The sequence below is a fragment of the Penicillium verrucosum genome (assembly GCF_028828655.1).
Source record: "Penicillium verrucosum strain IBT 35672 chromosome Unknown utg000001l_segment0_segment0, whole genome shotgun sequence".
In the NCBI taxonomy this organism is placed as follows: Eukaryota; Fungi; Ascomycota; class Eurotiomycetes; order Eurotiales; family Aspergillaceae; genus Penicillium; species Penicillium verrucosum.
In genome coordinates this window covers 5,627,994-5,647,277 of record NW_026643210.1, presented here as the reverse complement: position 1 = coordinate 5,647,277, position 19,284 = coordinate 5,627,994, and the positions used below count along the sequence as shown (strand labels likewise).

General features: G+C 48.0%; 8 protein-coding genes across 8 annotated transcripts; 6 read left to right on the top strand and 2 right to left on the bottom strand.

The window, feature by feature from the left end:
- Nucleotides 1-155: 155 nt before the first annotated feature.
- N7516_002086 (complex I NDUFA9 subunit family protein) lies at nt 156-1,912 on the bottom strand (the record flags this gene model as incomplete). Its single annotated transcript, XM_057214806.1, has 8 exons — nt 156-651; nt 702-860; nt 913-1,054; nt 1,108-1,199; nt 1,263-1,357; nt 1,411-1,473; nt 1,535-1,548; nt 1,614-1,912. Coding segments are annotated over 8 exons (1,302 nt in total), but the record flags the coding sequence as incomplete, so codon positions are not given.
- An 881-nt stretch (nt 1,913-2,793) lies between these two features.
- On the top strand, nt 2,794-3,808 carry N7516_002085 (HIT family protein; the record flags this gene model as incomplete). Its single annotated transcript, XM_057214805.1, has 6 exons — nt 2,794-2,833; nt 2,960-3,042; nt 3,222-3,290; nt 3,456-3,548; nt 3,610-3,624; nt 3,701-3,808. 6 exons carry the CDS (start codon nt 2,794-2,796, stop codon nt 3,806-3,808), a joined length of 408 nt encoding a protein of 135 aa, XP_057076688.1.
- A 323-nt stretch (nt 3,809-4,131) lies between these two features.
- On the bottom strand, nt 4,132-5,915 carry N7516_002084 (CRAL-TRIO domain-containing protein; the record flags this gene model as incomplete). Its single annotated transcript, XM_057214804.1, has 4 exons — nt 4,132-4,607; nt 4,657-4,756; nt 4,809-4,850; nt 4,899-5,915. 4 exons carry the CDS (start codon nt 5,913-5,915, stop codon nt 4,132-4,134), a joined length of 1,635 nt encoding a protein of 544 aa, XP_057076687.1.
- A 422-nt stretch (nt 5,916-6,337) lies between these two features.
- On the top strand, nt 6,338-7,171 carry N7516_002083 (DASH complex subunit DAM1; the record flags this gene model as incomplete). The annotated part of the gene is made up of 4 exons (XM_057214803.1): nt 6,338-6,649; nt 6,728-6,779; nt 6,844-6,895; nt 6,967-7,171. The coding sequence occupies 4 exons, from the start codon at nt 6,338-6,340 to the stop codon at nt 7,169-7,171; spliced, it is 621 nt and encodes a 206-aa protein (XP_057076686.1).
- An 883-nt stretch (nt 7,172-8,054) lies between these two features.
- N7516_002082 (uncharacterized protein) lies at nt 8,055-9,906 on the top strand (the record flags this gene model as incomplete). The annotated part of the gene is made up of 7 exons (XM_057214802.1): nt 8,055-8,144; nt 8,198-8,434; nt 8,488-8,595; nt 8,654-8,979; nt 9,029-9,457; nt 9,514-9,723; nt 9,787-9,906. Exons 1-7 carry the CDS (start codon nt 8,081-8,083, stop codon nt 9,904-9,906), a joined length of 1,494 nt encoding a protein of 497 aa, XP_057076685.1. The 5' UTR covers nt 8,055-8,080.
- Nucleotides 9,907-11,165: 1,259 nt separating this feature from the next.
- Nucleotides 11,166-12,328, top strand: N7516_002081 (40S ribosomal uS14 domain-containing protein; the record flags this gene model as incomplete). The annotated part of the gene is made up of 4 exons (XM_057214801.1): nt 11,166-11,203; nt 11,276-11,299; nt 11,431-11,473; nt 11,561-12,328. 4 exons carry the CDS (start codon nt 11,166-11,168, stop codon nt 12,326-12,328), a joined length of 873 nt encoding a protein of 290 aa, XP_057076684.1.
- Nucleotides 12,329-15,214: 2,886 nt separating this feature from the next.
- Nucleotides 15,215-17,191, top strand: N7516_002080 (Ytp1 family protein; the record flags this gene model as incomplete). The annotated part of the gene is made up of 4 exons (XM_057214800.1): nt 15,215-15,482; nt 15,556-16,505; nt 16,569-16,940; nt 17,018-17,191. The coding sequence occupies 4 exons, from the start codon at nt 15,215-15,217 to the stop codon at nt 17,189-17,191; spliced, it is 1,764 nt and encodes a 587-aa protein (XP_057076683.1).
- An 825-nt stretch (nt 17,192-18,016) lies between these two features.
- On the top strand, nt 18,017-18,980 carry N7516_002079 (dienelactone hydrolase family protein; the record flags this gene model as incomplete). Its single annotated transcript, XM_057214799.1, has 4 exons — nt 18,017-18,104; nt 18,184-18,509; nt 18,593-18,710; nt 18,778-18,980. 4 exons carry the CDS (start codon nt 18,017-18,019, stop codon nt 18,978-18,980), a joined length of 735 nt encoding a protein of 244 aa, XP_057076682.1.
- Nucleotides 18,981-19,284: the final 304 nt, after the last annotated feature.

Genomic DNA, 19,284 nt, shown 5'->3' with positions numbered 1-19,284 from the left:
ATTGATATGATGTTACCGAGTGCGGGGAGCTCTGGGGAATTGGGTTTTTGATATTTGGGCCTCTTCTGGCGAATGAGTTCGATAGAAGCTGGCACTTTAGTTTATGGGCTTGTCTACTAACCTACTGTACACATACTATGTTCGTACAACACTCATCCACAAAGGAAATCGACTTTGGTCTAGGAAGGCTTATTTACACATTAAAAACACAAACTACTGATCGTCCAGCACGTGCAGGTACCGCTTGTCCTCCTGGCGCTCGCGCTCCGTGGAGGGAGGCAGATCGTAGTAAGAGGCACTACGGTAGCCCTGCAGGTAGTGGAAGGTCAAGTTGGCCAGATCGGCGGTCTCCTCCATGCCGAGGTCCTTGAAGGTCTTGGCTGTTGGGTCGATGACCTGGTCGAGGAACTCGCGCTCCACCTCGTCGGCGGACAGGGTGTGCCACCACAGGGCCTTGTTGACGTAGTGGGCGAGGGGCTTGAGAAGAGCCTTGGGGACGTTGATGTGACGGCGCTTCTTGATGATTTCACTGTCGACCAACTCTGCGATCTCGGCGGTGGAGTAGTTCTTGGGGCCGTACAACTCAAAGGTTTGGCCGGCGGTGCTGTCATCGTGCAGCATGCGCTCCAGAGCGGAACCGACATCAATGGCCTAGATAGGGTCAGTTCAATGTAGCTTGGCCATCCTGGGGAATAACTCACGTGAACGGGCCAGTAACGCTCCTGCATGTGGTTGGAGGTGAAAACGTTGCCCATCTTGGCCAGCTTGTGGAGCAGGTTGTCCTCGAAACCGAACATTGGTGCAGGTCGCACGATTGTGGTCTCGGGGTAGATCTTGCGGACGATCTCCTCACCCCATGCCTATATGTCATCAGCACTCTCCTTCTTGTATAGTTCCCGTAGATATGCTGACCTTGGTGGCGAAGTACTCGGAAGGCGAGTCACGGTTAGCGTTGTAGGAAGAAACGTGAATGAAGCGGTCGACATCGTACTTGGCAACAGCATCGGCAATACGCTCGACACCGTCGACGTGGACGTCTTCGTAGGAGAAGTTCCTGGTATTGTTAGGAACCACTTATTTATATATATATCACACACTATAACTCACTTGGTGGGATATTGGCGACCGACAAGGTTGTAGACAACATCGGAGTGACGAACGCTCTCCTCAATGGACTGGGTGTTGCGCAGGTCATATTCCTATACTGGAGTCAGACACACCCCCTCAATTTAAACAAAATATACGGTAGTAAGACTCCATACCATGAAGACAACTCGGCCAAGATCACCAGTGACCTTCAAGTGTCTCTTGGCCATCTCCTCACGGTAGGGAATGACAACGGTGCATCCCTGGCGAGCTGCGAGCCGTTAGTGCATGATCCAATTGGGGTGCAGCAGACCCTCAACCTACCAAGCTTGTTGACAATGTAGCGACCGAGGAAACCAGTAGCACCAAAGACGGTCGCGGTGTGACCTAGAATCGTGTGAGCATATCGGACCGAAGCGTAGCATCAAAATGGGAAGGCTTTAGCTACCTCCAATGGAAGAACTATAGAAAGAGCGCATCAGCAAGCAAGAACAATAACCCTGTCCATAGCACAATTGATCACTTACCGGCCACCTTGGACCTTCACGAGGGGCTTGCCAGTCCGGGTGATGCGGACATCCTGAAGGTTGCGCTGGAATTGAAGCTGAACCCGCGGGACTGGCACAAAGGGACGGGCCCCCAGGGCAGTGTTGATAGTGCGAGACTTCTGCATGGTCTCTGGCTGAGTATATCTCTCGAGACCAGCGAATTGGAGCGGAGTGTTGCCAAGAAGGGCGTGGTGATGTGCGAGGGTCTTTCGCAGCGTCAAGTCGGAAGAACCGCACGGGACTATTGCGCTAGTCCTGATTCGGGAGTACGGACCACCACTTTAACAAAACATTTTCTCGTCTTTCTTTCTTTTTGTATAGCCAGTACAACATATGGTGGATTCTGATTGTTCTTTGATTTGAAATTAGTATACTAACTAAAATCTATGGGCTTGGCTATATCTACAACCTCTGTAGGAGAAAATCACCGTTTTGATCTGACAACACCTGGACTATGATTGGATGTTCCCCAGGCTTGAGTTGGCTATAAGATTGCCATATTAACAACATAGTCAAAGTAACTATCACTTACGGACTGTGTGTCATGGGGGTATTAAAGCCATCTATTGCGTCTTGAATGGGCTTGCAGTGGTATGTTTCTCTAGTATAAGCATTGAACAATATATAGTTGTTGGATGTCTGGGAAGAGGATGTTTACCTAGGTAGTGATATACACTCTGACTACACCCTGACTACATAACTATATATACATACATACACTCATCCATCCACCCTACCAACCACTAACCAATAAATACCCTAAAAATGTATGTTTATAAAAAAGGAAAGCCATGATCGTATCTGAAAAGTACTATTTTTGATAATAAAAAAATAAATGACAGCTGTGTCATTGTGTATTTCCAAAGATTTATGAGAGGAGTTTTGTGGGCAAATCACGGCCATCTCTGGTAAAAGGCAAGAAATGGGTTCTGCACTAACTTGTCCCACTCCTCGGGTGTCTTTATCTTATTTGCTTTATAATATACCCCCTTTACTACTTTCGGGCAAGGGGCCGAACACACAACGGTCGGTGTTCGAAACTCGTCAGTGGATTTATTTCCAATTATTTGTCGATGACCCCGCATATTAATTTACTATCGTTGAGCTTCAATTCGACTGACTTCATTATTTATCACCCCTTAAAAAAATACCATACAACATGTCGTCTGCTGCCTGTATTTTCTGCAAGATCATCAAGGGTATGTCCATTCTTTAACACTATAGTTATCTACATATGTACACATCAATCTCTATTGCAATATTCAACTCGACACGTCATACCAAAACATGGGTTGACTGACATGCCTCCTTGGGGGGTCCTATAGGAGATATCCCTTCCTTGAAGCTCTTTGAGAGCGAGAAAGTCTTCGCCTTCCTTGACATCCAGCCGCTGAGCCGTGGCCATGCGGTGCGTATTATTATTCCCTACAAGCGCTCTTCCCGATGTCCCCGCATCCGGCAGGTTGCTTCGTGGCGGGGCGACAACGAAGTTGCCCGTACTCTGGCGATAGCCTGCAGCCAGCAATTCGGAACCGATAATTAAAAAGAAAAGAAGAGAAAAGAAAACCAAACTGATCGCATGAACAGCTTGTCATCCCCAAATTCCACGGCGCAAAGCTGACCGATATCCCTGACGAGGACTTGCTCGAGATCTTGGTAAGTGCATAAGAGAACAACCCAGGGTCAAGAAGAGAGTGAAGACGAGAGTCAATTTCTTCAATCTCTGATTGAGTTCGACTACATCGTCACGAGGACCTTGGGGGCAATCCCACAAGGTCCCTCGCACACAGGGACATAGCTAACCGAGATGTACGCCGGCAGCCCGTCGCGAAGAAGATTGCCAAGGCCAGCGGTGCCGAGGATTTCAATGTCCTGCAGAACAATGGAGCAATTGCGCACCAGGTCGTTGGTCATGTGAGTTTCAGTTGAGGATCTTTCTAATGATGGGACTGTGCTAACCAACCCTCTCTAACAGGTTCACTTCCACATGGTATGCTCTACTATCTTTTGGATATTTGGTCCTACGCTAGAAAGCACCTTCGGAACATACACTGACAAAACAATAGATCCCCAAGCCCAACGAGAAGGAGGGTCTGATCATTGGCTGGCCTGCCCAGGAAACGGATATGGCCAAGCTCAAGGCTCTTCACGAGGAGATCAAGTCGAAGATTTAAATGGCTTTGGCTTAGGATAATCCTCGAACGAAATCGATAATATTGAAAACCGAGTTATTTTCATAAATTAGAACACCGTAACCCGTTGGCCGAAGGATTGTAGTCCTACTTGTGAGTAGATGGAGCTAGAAACACCCGAGTAGGAAGTTAGTTCAGATGTAAAGGAGTCCGCTCTTGAATGTATACCAAAATGTTCGTATATCCTCTAGTTAACAAGAACCAAGCCTGTATGTTACAAACATGCAAAATCCGGACTCTAAATATCTAGTAGGTAAGCATGGAAATCAAAATTAAACACACCCGACTCATGGACTCTGCACAGCTTATGCTGATGTACTCTCCGCTTCCTTCTCCGAGCCAGGATAGAAGTTAATCTTCCCACCGCCCTGAACAACATTAAGTCTGTCGTAGAGCGAGCGAGCCCGGACATACGGGTCAAGAACCCAGTAGTGCGCACGCAGCTGCTCGATCAGCCCCTTCCGCTTCTCCGCAGCAGCAGAGGCAGCGTCAGTCTCCTTCTTGAAGCTGGCGCGGATCCACTCAACGGTGGTATCCTGGATCTCCTGGGCGAGCTTTTGGCGCTCGGCCATCAGGGTATCCCGCGTTTCCTTGTCAGCCATCTTGGGGTTCTCGTTCTCCGGCACCTCGACGTATTTGTATTCCCAGTCTTCGTCGCCCTCAAGCTCCTTCATGATTTGGCTTGGGTGGATGAAGTTTTCGAGATCCTGGCGGTTTTTCGTGAAGTGGATCTTTGCTGCCACAACTGGGTCGAGCCAGCCCTTGATCACGCTCCAGATGCCTGGGTTGGGTTAGAAAGGGGTGTTTTAGATGGCTTGTGGGATACGGACTTGAGAATAACCAGGGGGCCTTGTGGATGAGCACTGCTCCGAGTGACTCGGGGTAATTGGCTTCGAAGCACTTGATCATGAATTTCACGGGGGCGTAGTCCTGGGAAATATCAGTATACATAGCGTGGACAATATTAAGACGAAAAACTTACCATGTTGGCCATACCGAAGTCCGTCATATCGAAGACAATAGTCTGCAAGAGTCAGTTACCGAGACACAATCCTCACACCAGAGTACTTACCGCAGTCTCGATCGGCGGCGCAAGCAACAAACGCGCAGTCTCAATAGTATAAACAGTAAACCGCTCCAAGCCCTCATTGTCCTGATCACCAGCCTTATGCAAGCGCACACGGACAACACAGATGGGCCGACCAGCCCGATCAACACCGTGCAGGAAACTCTTACCCAGACGCATCTGCGTGAGGAAATCATCACCCTTCTTCTTCTCCTTGGGATCAGAGCCCTGCGACATCTTCACAGCTGACGGCTCACCGTTGAACATGATATCGTCATCGACATGCATTTCCAGCAGTCGCCAGCGCATCGTGGAAATCAACATAACAAGCGCCTTCTTGGGATCCCACTTGCGCGCACGCAGGAACCGCAGCAGAAGCGAGTCCGGGTTATCGCCTTTCACCATGCTCCAGAATGCCGTGCGGATCTCCTCGGGCTTCATGTCCTCCAGTGCCTGCTTGAACTCCTTGGACTGGCCGTACTTGTCGTCACCATCGCCGACGCTGATTGAAGATACGCTAGAAGTGGCGCCGCTCTTCGTGTCCTCGTCGTCGGCGCGGCCGAAAAGTCCCCACCGGCCCTTGGACTTCTTCTTATCCTGGGCTGCGGCGGATGTTGCGGCTTCGCTGGTGGCTGTGGACGGTGGCGCCTCGAGTCCTTCGAGTGTGAGGCCGAAGACTTTTAGAGTCAGGACCCAGAATTCCTTCAGCTTGACTTCTTGCTCTGGGGTGAGGTTCCCGACTGTTCCGGGGGCGGGTTCGGCAGGCATGGTCGCGAGGGTATCGATTACTCCGAGGGAGGGTTTTTGAGGGAGTCGGGGCTGCGAAGTGATTGTGTCTTTGGGATTGAAGTATCTGTCCTGGAGCCAAGCGCCTCCTCCAACAATAGCGAGTGTAAATGTAAGGGTCCAAAAAGATGAAGCCTTCTGATGTTCTGGGTAGGTGGAGAATGGTCGCGCGAATGAATACCGAGCGACAGGGAACTTAGCCGAAGGATAGAGACGGCGTAATATCGTGCCACGCATAAGCAGTGTAATTGATATGGTGATATGATGATATGAGTGAGCACGAGGTCTTAGTACTGAGAGACAGAAAGGAAGAAAATGCGAGAGCGGAATCAAAGATATGACGATGCGGGGAAGATCATCTCCTAAAATAGATATATAGTCTAGAATAATGAATTAATTTGAGACATTTTGATTTCCTTCGAGTCTATAATTGTTGTTATATATCTTGTACAATCCACTCCTCATCTCAAAGTTGCAAGTATAAAAGGTTGTCGCGTGAGAGATCTTTCCGGGGGGAGATCAACAATCCCAAACACAACCCACTCAACATACAACATAACTCGGACAACCCACCTGTTTCGCAATAACAACGCCCTATTATTGTTGGTCCATTGTCTCTCGCCAGCACACCCATCGCATTCTTAAAACACATCACAGACATGGACGCACCTCGATCATCCTCGCGTCCGAGACCCTCATCTAGGCCCACAACCCCTCTACGCCCCAGCTCGCGCTCTTCATTACGGGAGGCTCACGGATATGGAAATAGCATTGGAAATGCAGGATATACACAACCCGCCATCAATGCTTTAGAGCCACAGTTCGCCGAGCTGGCCGATTCGATGGCAGACCTCGAGGCCAACTTCATGCACTTGCAGCTAATGCACGAGAGCCTGACGCGCTTCAGTGAGAGTTTTGCCAGCTTCCTCTACGGATTGAATATGAATGCATTCTGTGTGGATTTCCCAGAGGTATGGTCGCCGACGCGTCGTCCACAGTTGTGGCAGTGGTGATAGTGCGCGACTGGGTTGCTGATTCGTTCGATTTAGGCTCCAATTTCAGACTCATTCAAAAAAGCTAAGCAGGACGAAGAAGAAAAAGGTGCGAACGCTCTCTGTGGGAAATACCTGGATCTGGTGGTCGGGGTTTGCTAACAGCTATCCAGAGGCGGAATTAGAACCAACACGACCGATTGATGACGGCGAAATGACCTTTATGTGAGTCGAGAGAGCGATGCGATAAATCCCCCATAGGAGAATAATTGAGCTAATGCGCTCTTATGTTACAGGACTACGGACACAACTTTTGTGGAGAATCCCTCGAGCACCACCACCAGCTCCTCTAGACCGACGTCTAAGTATGCTGCAGGCTCACGAGCATCGTCGCGTGGCACTGCCCGTGGTGCAGCAACCAGCCGGTATACTACACGAGGCACTGCGCGTGGCGCTCGTCCCAGTGCACTGCCTCGGGGCAGAGGGACTGGAACTCGGTAAAGAGCTGGATACCCAAATACTCAGAATTGTGGACAATCAGTGTTATGTTACGGAGTACATGTATGACCATTGGCACCCAAGAGCTGGGCCTTTGCCTACAACATACAGCTTTCACCTATAATGGGCTAGCGCATCTCCCTTCCATTATGATTCCCTAGAAATGAATGACCCATTGAATGAAACTATACCATGTCACTCAGAGGTTGTGCAACATTAAAATCAACCTATATACTTTAATACCAATTAAATATTTCCTATCCAAAAAAAAATTAACAAAGACCTGCTTCTCTGCTTTGGCCATCTTCTGCCATTGAAATTGCTCCCGATCTCTTATCCGGCGGTAAATCGGTAAATCGGGGTCAGGCGAAAAACCACCGCCCGATGGCGAACTCACCTCCCCCCCGACTACTTTTGAAATCCACAGGGAACTTTGACCCCATTCGTTGGATAATAGACCTTTATATTTATATTCATTGCTTTTGAGTAGGGTCTTATTATCTGAACTTTGACTGTCACGTCAAATCAGGTCATTAACAACCCTTTGTGGGACTGTATAGCTTCCCTCTGTTGGTCTGCTATTGTCCCCATTCACTTGCTTTCGTAAGTTCTATTGTTCTATGACTCTCTGATTGATCATGTAATTGATTTCTATTGTTTATACAGTGCAATGCTGGCCCTATTCAGGAAGGGTCCTTGAGGCTGTACCGGGTCTCTTTATACCCAGCCTTTCTCTCTCCCTTGGATAACTCTTCTTCAACATCCTCTTCTTGTCTCCACGTGGATAGAAGTCTGGAACTTCTATTAACGTGTTTTTACTCCATATCTTTGTGTCGACTTTTGATTGACCTTAACCTTCTCCCTTCCATCCTATCTCTCTTACTCTCTCTCTCTTCTCATCCAACCATACTGATGTCGCTCACTATGGCAACCCTCGATTCGGTCCAGCTTCTTTCCGAAGCAGCTTTTGGCTGTGGTAAGAATTGGCAATTGCCGTGGCTCATTAATGCCCAGCTGACCTCCTGCTAGTACATCTTGCGTCTATTCTCTCTAAGGACGAGAAGACTGCTGGCCAGTTCAGAGAGGCATTCTGCAGGCAATACAAATTGCTAGCTCCGTTCTCAAAGACAGATACGGTAGCTGTTCCAACCACTGGCCTCCGAACTGTTGAGTCGCTCAAGCCGAAGTATCACTGTTTGAGTTGTGCAGAAGTATGCCTGGGCTCCAAGCGAGCGGAACATACTGCGGCGACTGGGCATGCATTTTGTAAGTCAATAAACTTTGACTGATCGGGTTGTTTCATACTTACACAAAGGTAGATCTCGAGTCTCGCAACCGCTTTGTCTTCTGTGAGAAGTGTGTCGATTTTATCTATGACCACACCCTGGACAGACTCCGTGGTCCTTCTGGCAAGTTCGAAGCCATCGGTGAGTCTCGGGCAATTCCAAATTACTCATCTCATGTGCATCTACTAACATCAGGCAGATGGGCGATCTATTTGGGCTGAAGACTCGGTCTCTGAGGTCTACGTCAAGAATAACGCCTACAAGAATCCATGCGCCATCCGCGGCGCTCGTGGTGTCTGGAACATGGGTCAAACATGCTACCAGGCTTCTATCTTACAGGCCATGCTTCACGACCCTAGCCTCACTGCCTATTTCCTGGGAGGTGGCCATGATGTCCACACATGTATGATCAAGGACTGTCTCGCCTGTGCGACAGCTGAAGTCTTCATGGAGTTCAATAGCGCCGATAAAACCGAAGCAGTCTCCGCAGCGGTGCTTCTTCACCATGGTTGGCAGAAATCCAAGGTATGTCGAGGTCAGAGTTGAAAGACAGAACTGGCTAACTAGTTTACAGGAGATGCGTGGATACCGCCAGCAAGACGCCCACGAATATTTCCAATTCCTTGTCAATGAACTGCACTCATCAACGCCTGGACACGTGGAGAACTATGACAAGCCGTGCAACTGCTTCTTCCACCAGATGTTCTACGGCGAACTGCGCAGCAGCGTCATGTGCCACAAATGCGGCCAAACCACAAATACCCACGACCCCATGGCCGATCTGAGTCTTGATGTGCAGCAGCAACACAAGAAACGCAAGCTCGGTCGCTCTACTTCTTCTACTACCGGAACTCTCTTGGGCTGTTTGGACAGCTTCACTGCTGCTGAAGATCTTCACGCCGATGCTGCCTACCACTGCGAAAAGTGTGGTAACACTCCACAGCGGGCTTCAAAGCGCCTGCAGATCCGCAAACTCCCTGTTATGCTTTGCATGCAGCTAAAGGTTTGTTTGAGTTTCTGACTGCCTTGGAATAAGATTCCATACTTACATTCATATAGCGTTATGGACACTCCTCAAACTCCTCTGAAAAAATGAACGGTCATATCGACTTCCCTTTGTCTGTGAACATGCTGCCCTACACTGTTAGAAAGGACAACCTCCCTGTTGACATGTCCAATTACATGTACGACCTGTCCACTGTGATTGTCCACCAAGGAACAATGGACTCTGGACATTACTATGCCTATACACGTCTTGACAACGACAAGGTTCGTTCCACTATATAACAATTGTCTCTGTGTTTGTGCTTTGCTAATGAGTTAACTTTATAGTGGGTACTGATGGATGACAATAAGGTCACCATCGCAGGTGTGGCGGAAGTCCTCCGCCAAGATGCCTATCTCCTGTTTTACAGCGCCCGCCATCTCCGGGCCGAGAAAGGAAAGAAGTAGATCCCCTATGCACAGAACAGACCACAGATAGGTAGTCCAATTAATAAGTCCCATACGTCGCTAACTACTTCATTCCTTCGCATATACTGGTATGACGCTATCCTATTGTAGACTTAGGAAGCTAGTAGAAGACCTCAGGAGTCCCCAATGTCCACAGGATACTAGCCAATTCTGATGAATGGGAAGACAATTCACATTTTATATCCTTCTCTAGCTACTAGATCGGTTTCTTTAATGTTGCAAGTGAAGCTGGAACCCACAATTTCAATCAGTCGACAGCTATCATTGTCACAGATGTTGGCCCTGGAGCGTATACGATGAATGAATCTGTATTCTCCGCAAACGACTTAGGCTAGCTAAATAACTACTGTTAGCCTGGCAAACAATGCATATGTCTCAACACCAAGTTCACACCAATACGTGAGGGGACAAATATTGTTTATGTAGCCAATGTGCTCCATTAGAGTGATTACCTCCTTTCTACTATGTTATCTCCTGACTAAGGATTTGTTGAAAGAGCATTGCTGTGGCCTTTTTGTCTTTTTGTGCTAATCACCATGTTTCTTCTGCAGTCTTCCATAACTACAAACGGCAACATCGACCCTCCAATGTGTTTTCTCGAGATTATTCCGATTATCCCCAAATCTATCACAGAATTGACATTTTGACCTTGCCCCGATTCTCATATCTAGTCTAGGGCAACTGTTTCATGGCTGTGGGGAGGAAGAAACACATCAGTCTTTGGGAACGGATGGAGACTGCGACAGAAGGGCTATATTTAAGAGCAGGCGAGTTGCATCGGCTGTACACGAAGGATGCTAATAACTTGCCTTTTTTTCGAGGTACATGAATTCAATGGACAATTACAGTTGACCCTGCTGTATATTGTAGTAAAAAGTGATGGTCTTATGCACATAATTTTATGAATTCCTGCTACTAAAGTTAGCATGTTGTATTTACAAGAGCAGGCCACAATATCTTATAGAAATGTCAGTTAAAGACATCAGCCTTGAAAATATTTGAAGTATAAGATATTAAAGCCTGAGGCACCAAGATGTTGTGATCGCCTTAGTCACATGATCCACCAAAAAAGTTAGCGTAACTCAAGCGAGTTGGCCCGTGCCCTATTCCCCATTGGGGCAGCACACAACGCAAATTCCAACCCTAACTCCTGTCTCCGTTCTTAACGCCCAACGCCAGCGACCCTCGTCCCGTCAACAACCCCGTCAACTCCCAGGTCCCGCCTTTAAACCTTCAAGATGACTCACGAGAGTGTTTGGTACAGCCGGCCCCGCAAGTAAGTCGAAACCGCACGCACACCAGGCACTATATCGAAAAAGAGTGACAAGGCTAACCATAAATTCGATAGGTACGGCAAGGGCTCCCGCGAATGGTGTGTTTACCCTACTACAATCCCCCGATGAACGATCCAGTCGACACCGAGAAAGAAACTTGGAGGAGGCCTGGATGGAATCGAAAATCGATATAAAAGGAACGGACTTGCTAATATTTGTGCGCCTTCAGCCGTGTCTGCTCCCACCGCGCCGGTCTGATCCGCAAGTACGGCGTAAGGAGAAACCGATCCCTGGAGCATATTGCAATGTGCAATATGTGACGTGACATGGACTTGTGTGGCTAATATGGCTGGTTTTAGATGAACATCTGCCGTCAGTGCTTCCGTGAGAAGTCCACCGACATCGGTTTCACCAAGGTTCGTTTCAATTCCTCGCTCGACGGTCCTATCCGATTCCATTCGAATACCACACAACCACGTTCTTCCGATATGAAAATCCAATCGACAATTGACCAATCTGCTACCACCACACATGCACCCTGCAAAAGCACAACACTAACCACAAGTCTCTCAACCTACAGTACCGCTAAGCGACCAAAAAGACTGACACCCTCCTCTCGAACCGTTCGCATCCACGAAATCCATCTACGCACCCAGCTCGACTATGGTAGCGTCCAGTGGAGCAATGTTCCAGACGAGCCCAAAAACGGCGTCTTTGATGTTTTTGTGAATGGAGGAATAGATATCCGGCCTGCGGGTCCGGTGTCTCGGGGTTGCGAATCACACCAGATCTTGGCTCCGAGGGGAGGATTTGGGGTTGTTGCATGGAATGTCTTGAAAAACGAGGATTTATGTTATTTCCCTCATCCTGGTTTTTTCTTAACAATTTCAATGACGGAATTTTTTTTCTCTGGGAATCATTTCTGCTCCGGATTGCCGTACAACTTGCTTGTGGTTTGGATGAGCGTCGCACGATTTCGCATGGCTCTTGTCCTTGGATTTGGTGTAGCTTTTGGTGTTTGGCTAGGTGGGCCTATTGAGGTGCACCGATGGTCTTTGGGCCTGCGAATTCTTCGTAGCGGCTTCAATGTCAGCAGATCAGATACATTTGGTCCATTCTGCGTCTGAGCACGTTCTGGCGCCTCGGCTAGATGGACAATCTAGGTGACAGTATATGCGTTGTAGGGCTCTATACGGCATTACTATCAATAAAAGATCATTCTGCAACAGGGTACTACTCTTTGATGGATGAAACTAACAAATTCTTACGTTATTAGATTTTGATATAGAATAGTAATCAGGCAGCGGGACTTCGGGGACGCTACTGAGGTAGTGTATAGTATGCAGTTTAGCGTCTTCTACAAATTACTTCTAGCCTGAGAGTGCTTTTAGTCAATCTCCAACTATCCAACCGTATGCGTGCCCATGCCCAATTCTTGCACTCTTGTTGATCACATGGGATCTCAAGGTATTCAGACTATGCTCATTGGTCGTCCGTGATTACCATTACCCCTGGGGAACGGCAAGATCAGAGCCGGGGTGCGGATAGCAGTTGTGCCGGACTTCCGGTTAGTCAGGCTTCTCAACAGGGGAATATTTCTTGGAGCTGTGGACGTGTGATGTTTGCATTCCGAGAGCTGAGGGCCCTATATTGTTAATCACAAGCCGGACACGATGAGAGATCGAGATATGCAGTTGTGGCGCCAGGTCACACCGTCTTCTCATTATGGCCGGGTACAGCCGCCATGAAGGCATGAAAATCACGGCGTTAGAAACCACCGAATCAAATACATAGAACGGCGGGTTTAAGGTTATACCATGAACACGCGTGAGTCATATCAATAACTTACGGCTCATGTCCTATGGGATATGTAGTCAAACACGAGGTAGTCGGGGAGATATACTACTCCACTTCGTACGGAGGACGGATATACAATATAGTTTACAATATTGGGCGGGCTCGGGGTTCGGAAGTAAGGCGGAGTTTGCATTCCGACATAGCACTCACCTTAATTGATTAGCAATTATTCAACGCAGATCCTAGGGACGTGCAGGTGCGTGGTCGTAACATTTCAGTCTTTTCCAGGTCCCCCGGATGCTCACGGATGCCGATTCACCAATCGCCAAGATCGGGCTCGGGCTCGGCCTTGACCTTGGCGCCGACTGTCTGACAATGTCCAGGTGCTCGTTTGTTTCGTTACCACTGGGGGATGACGGTTCATGGTGGCGTCTATAGTAGAGTAGGAGGCGTCTACGATAGAGTAGAATATAGTGTTGTACGGAGTATGGAGAACGGAGTACGGCAGGAGGGGCGCTTGGCGAGGATATCGCTCTGGTGAGTTGTACGAGCTTGGACCAGGATAGGTTAGAACACCACATGACAATATGCATCGGGGACGTGTTGATACATATTGGTGGCTTGAATAGATCAGGTTTTTTTTTTTTTTTACCTTGTTATGTTCTACTATGTCACGATATCTGTGTACAAATTTTGTGCGTCTGGGGTGCAAGGACCATCTTGTGGTCTTGCATTCGGATTATCACGGAGATGAGTGAGCTACTACTGGAGACAAATACCTCAATATCACCTCTTTGGGTAATAAAGTAAAGTGCCGAATTTCCGCTTGAATTTGTTCTTGTTTCTCTGTTTTCGTATATCCAGGTGATGAGTCCGGCACTACGGAGACGGAGTATACACCACCCCCACTACGATGGGCCAAAAATGCGGCTCGGGAAACCAAGCGAGCGAGTCCAAGACAGGGTTTGTATGAAGTACGAAAGCACCTGACAAGGAATGCATACTCCGTACATATGTTGGCTCTCGGTGATTGGAGGAACAGATTCTTGATGATCATCTGCTTCAGCTTCAACGGTGCCAGACTTACACCGTACATATTGATAGTTGCCTTGGTAGTCAACCTGAGATAGTCTAGAAGCCAAGCAGACTGGCATATTTTACGTTACATGCTCATTGTGGACCTCATAGTATAATCTGTCAACCTAGTAGGCATACATCGAATGTATAGTTGTATAAGGTGCAAAAGAGAAAGACAATGAGAAGATTAGGCTGGTCACCGTCCAAATAAGGTAACGATCGACTACGTCATTGGCCTAGGCGCTTACAACAGTAGACAACATACATTTTTCTTGGACTCTGTACAAAATACAAAATGCGTGTGGTATCAGATGCAGGTCTACATACTCCGTAAATATCTTCCAATGGCAAAAAGCACCAACTATGGCCTATGTAGCCCATGGTTCCTAGCCTCCCGAACTCGTGAAGTCACCAAGATCTCCACTAAGAAGCTCCCGAGACACCCGAGTGAAAGGGAGAGAAAAAGCAAAACATACCATGAACTCTTGCTTTAATTTCCATAATTCAGGTGTAAATAGTGACATCTTCAAAGTCTAGATTGTACAAGAAGGATATATCATATTAGGTCTCATATCATCCTATATTTACATACAACATAGGTATAAGCAGAAACGAAGTAATCCTAAATTAGGACATTATCAACCCTGAGGGTCCTCGTTTCTTCCACGCACTTTTATTTTCATTCAAATTAAATTAAATTTTTTTTTCTCCTCAAAAGCATTGGAAATCGGCACCGGCGAGCTGTTTTGTATTTTATTTTTTTCTTTTCATTTAGCTTTGTTAGATTTTGTTAGCAGAGAGTGTCTCGGTACTTCTTTCCTAAGCCCCGCCTGGACTTTATATATACAGCAATTCCCTCCCCGGACTTCTCATACTTCAGCCCTACAACTTCCTATACTCCAAATAATTCGTCTGGTTTGAACTCCAGATAGTCTTGCCTAGACCTCAAAGGACAAAAAAAAAAAGAAACAAGAAAAAAATACGGGCCCAACTAAGGTTGACAGGTTCGCTACGTCACAATTCCATAGAGCTTCGACCCTCAGCTGGTTGGAGCTCTATATCTCACGACCAACTTGCATTTTTTGCACATACAAACGTGCACATTATCATTTCTTGCAGTATAACACATTTTCCTTCCAATGCGGCCTATAACTACTCATCTCGCATTGGCGGCAACTGTCACTCTGTTTCTCGCATCCCTCGCGACCGCGCTTCCACACGGCGATGAACCAATGGATATGAGAATGGATATGAACGCAGTCACCGACACGCCGCAACCTGAACCCACCATGATGCAAAACAACACCGCTGGTCCGATGAGCTATTTTGCATATAGCAAGCACTCTAGTCCCATTATAGCTCACATTGCTCTGATGGTTTTGGGATGGTGCTTCGTTCTTCCTGTCGGTAAGTGGCCCTCGTGTTGTTGCGCGGTGAACGCAAAGCAAAGAAAACAGACAGAAACTGATTCCTCCAATAGCTGTCATGCTGAGCATTGCGCGCTCACGGCTCGCGATTCCATCGCAATTTCTCTTCTTGGCCTTCAACGCTCTCGGTGTCCTCCTCGGATTTATCTATAACAACCAGACCCCAGACCTCTACGAGAACAATGCACACCACAAGCTCGGCTGGGTTGCCACGTTTGTTGCCGGTGTCCAGGTCGTCCTGGCTTTGCTCTTTACCTACGCTGGCCGCGGCGAGTCGCACACGCCCTCTTATCAACATAATGCGTTCTTGCCTGTCGCGATCGACGACCATGACAATGAGCGTGTTTGCCTCACCGATGCGATGGGCGAGCGTCGCTGGTCTCGCGATAGCGGCCAAGGTACTGATAGTAACTCGTCTTCTATCCATAGCCCTGGATCATCTTGTGGTTCGCCTACCGAATACGATGGATTTGAAAAGCCCGACGAACTACCTGCGAGGGATGCCGCTCAACACGGCTGGATTCATCGCACCGGTGTCGGTCGCTTCCTGTCTAAGACTGTCCCTGGTCTGATCCCCAACCGGGTGCTCCGCGTTCTGAATGTCGTCTATAACATCGTTGACCGTGTCATTCTTCCATTCGGATTTGCGGCTATTGCGAGTGGAGCCGTGACTTACGGTGGTATCATGAGGGGCCGCGACGTCTTCAACGGGCTTGCCCACTTCATCAAGGGTGGTATCTTCTTCTGGTATGGTATCTTGACCCTTGGACGCTATATTGGTTGCTGGGCAGATCTGGGTTGGGCCTGGAACAAGAAGCCCTCTGCGGCTATTGTTGGTTGGAAAGCCAAGGTTCCATCGGGTGAAGCTACAGAGTCGTTCGTCATTTTCCTATATGGCGCGTCAAATGTTTTCCTCGAGCACCTCTCCGGTGCGGGTAAGCCATGGTCTGCTACAGATCTCGAGCACGTTTCGATTTCCATACTGTTCTTCGGTGGCGGTCTGGTACGATCTCATCTCCTTCCTCTCCCGCTCTTTATATGAATCAATCTGGCTAACCTAAAATAGGCCGGTATGCTTTTCGAATCTAGTTGCATCCGCGACTGGGTCAACAACACCATCCTCCAAACCCCTGCTCATGCTACCTCGGATGAAGCCTGGACGCCACCGAGGTCGCAGGGTGTTTCCTTGAACCCCATGCCAGCCCTGGTCATCATGTTGCTTGGCATGATGATGGGGTCGCACCACCAGGACAGCATGACATCGACTATGGTACACAAGCAGTGGGGTAACATGCTGGTTGGGTTTGCACTGGCGCGCGGAATGACATATGTTATGTTGTACCTCAAGCCACCGACCTCGTACCTCCCGGCTCGTCCCCCGACGGAGATCATTGCTGCATTCTGTCTGATCTCTGGAGGTCTGATTTTCATGTTAAGTGTAAGTACACCTACCCCCCACATATCCTCGTATAAGCTTTATAGTGTCACTCAAGAGCATGACTAACGTTGCCCTAGACCCGTAATGTGATTCAATCGATGGAGTACTACGAACTGGACGCAATGTTCACCTTCACTGTTGGCCTGGGCTTTAGCGCTTTCATTATGGCTTATGAGGTCTTTGTCATTGCCGTCAAGGCCTGGGCTGTGAAGCGTGTCCAGCGTTCACGGCCAGACTTCCACTTCAAGTGAAAAATTCACGATATGTTCCCTTTGATACCCCCCCCTTCTTTACGCTTCTGAGGTGTTTGTTTCATGCCGGAATATACGGAGTCATTCTGTTTTTGTGAATCCTTCATGCGGCATAATATTCCCTGCAGAGCAAGATACCCTGGGAAGGACAGTGCCTTGGAAACCCTCGGACATGATATTTTATGACGTTTTGTGCATGGACTAATGTGGTAATAATTGTTATTGGGATTGATTGGGACTGGATATCCCAGTCTCCCAGATGATATATGTATGCAGTGTAGGTGTTTTTATGAATTCAAGTTCTCTCCAAACAAGTACCTCCCGGAGTTTAGCAGCCCTAGAGTTTTATCCCCGAGTCTCCGAGTGTCCGTTGTGCCGAGTCCCGGTTACCACAGGACAATTAGATACCCCTCTGTTAGTTGACTATACAATTCTACATGAATAGAACCCATATATATATCCAAGTTAGGCATTAAAAACCAATTCGAGACCATTGAGTATCAGCTCTGGAAAATTAGCCCTAGAATGAACTTATTAACAAAAATCCAGATCTCCATGAGGGGTAAGTGGGGTAAAATATAGTCAAGAGGAAATAGAACAGCCAGTCTGATTGGAAGAAAATGATATCAAAATGAAAACTGCCGGCCAATCTGCCCTTAAGCCAGAGGGAACAAGGAAAAAAGGTCAGGTCGTATCCATCCGATAAGAGACATTTATAAGCAGTGAGTGAGGGACCCTCCATTTACCTATTTACTTAACAAAAAACTTGGAGAAACCCCCCTCCCCTTTCATTTTTACATTCTACATACCCCTCCTCACATTAAAATGGCCTCCAACCCTCCCGCTGCCTGCTGTGCCTCTGGCTTCAAGCACGAAGGTGCTGCTACTGGTGAGCTTAAGAATATCGACGGAGGTAAGATACTCAATTCCCCAAATTACAGCCACACCCATAACCCACCACAGAACCCATTGTTAACCAAGCTACTCTCCAGTCAACACCTATATCGCCTACCCTAAGGATAAGAACCCTGAAAAGGCTATTATCTTCCTGGCCGATATCTTCGGCATCTTCATCAACTCCCAGCTTCTCGCCGACGAGTTCGCCAACAATGGTTACCTGACTATCATCCCGGATATTTTCCAAGGCGACCAGATCAGTCTCAGCGCCATGGAATCTGGCAAGGCCGACCTACCTTCATGGTTCCCCAACCACCAACCCGCCAACGTTGAGCCCGTTGTTGAGTCGACTATTAAGTACGCCCGTGAGACTCTCGGTGTTAAGAAGATCGGTGCTGTGGGCTACTGCTTCGGCGGTAAGGTATGTACTTATAGTCCAGATCTGAAGATCCAATCTCCGAAAAATATAACCTCCAAACGGTGGTGCTAACAATTCTGATTTAGTACGTCTGCCGCAACCTCAAGCCCGGCCAGATTGATGTCGGTTACACTGCGCACCCCTCGTTCATCACTCACGAGGAGCTCGGCGCCATTGAGGGCCCCTTGTCTATCGCCGCTGCCGGTAAGTTAATGTTTGCTATCTCAGTTGGAAAAGAAGTATCAAAGGCTAATTTCGCATGTTTCACCAGAGACCGACTCCATCTTCACTACCCAGCTTCGTCATGAGTCCGAGGAGATTCTTATCAAGGCTGCCCAGCCGTGGCAGATCAACCTGTTCAGTGGTGTCAGCCACGGCTTCGGTGTGCGCGCCGATCTGAGTGACCCCAAGCAGAAGTGGGCTAAGGAGCAGGCCTTCTGCCAGGCTATCGCCTGGTTCAACCAGCACCTGTAGATAAATTGGTGGATTTTATACATGGAAGCAGCAAATAGTGATATGCAGTACTATTTGATCTCTGATAAATTAGACCATTGAAGCAGCCAATACGGAATAGATTGAGATAAGTTGAGATAAATTGGAATCAATTGGACTCATCACTATCCCCCGAGCCTCGGGGGTCCGGACTTTATAGTTGCGCGGTTGGTCTTTATCGCAGGGCGTAACTTCGCGAACAAGTCGCCTCAATGGTGCCGCGGGTCTCCCTCGATCTCTTTTCGAGTCTAATGGTTATTTTAAATTGTTTCTGATCTTTGACATT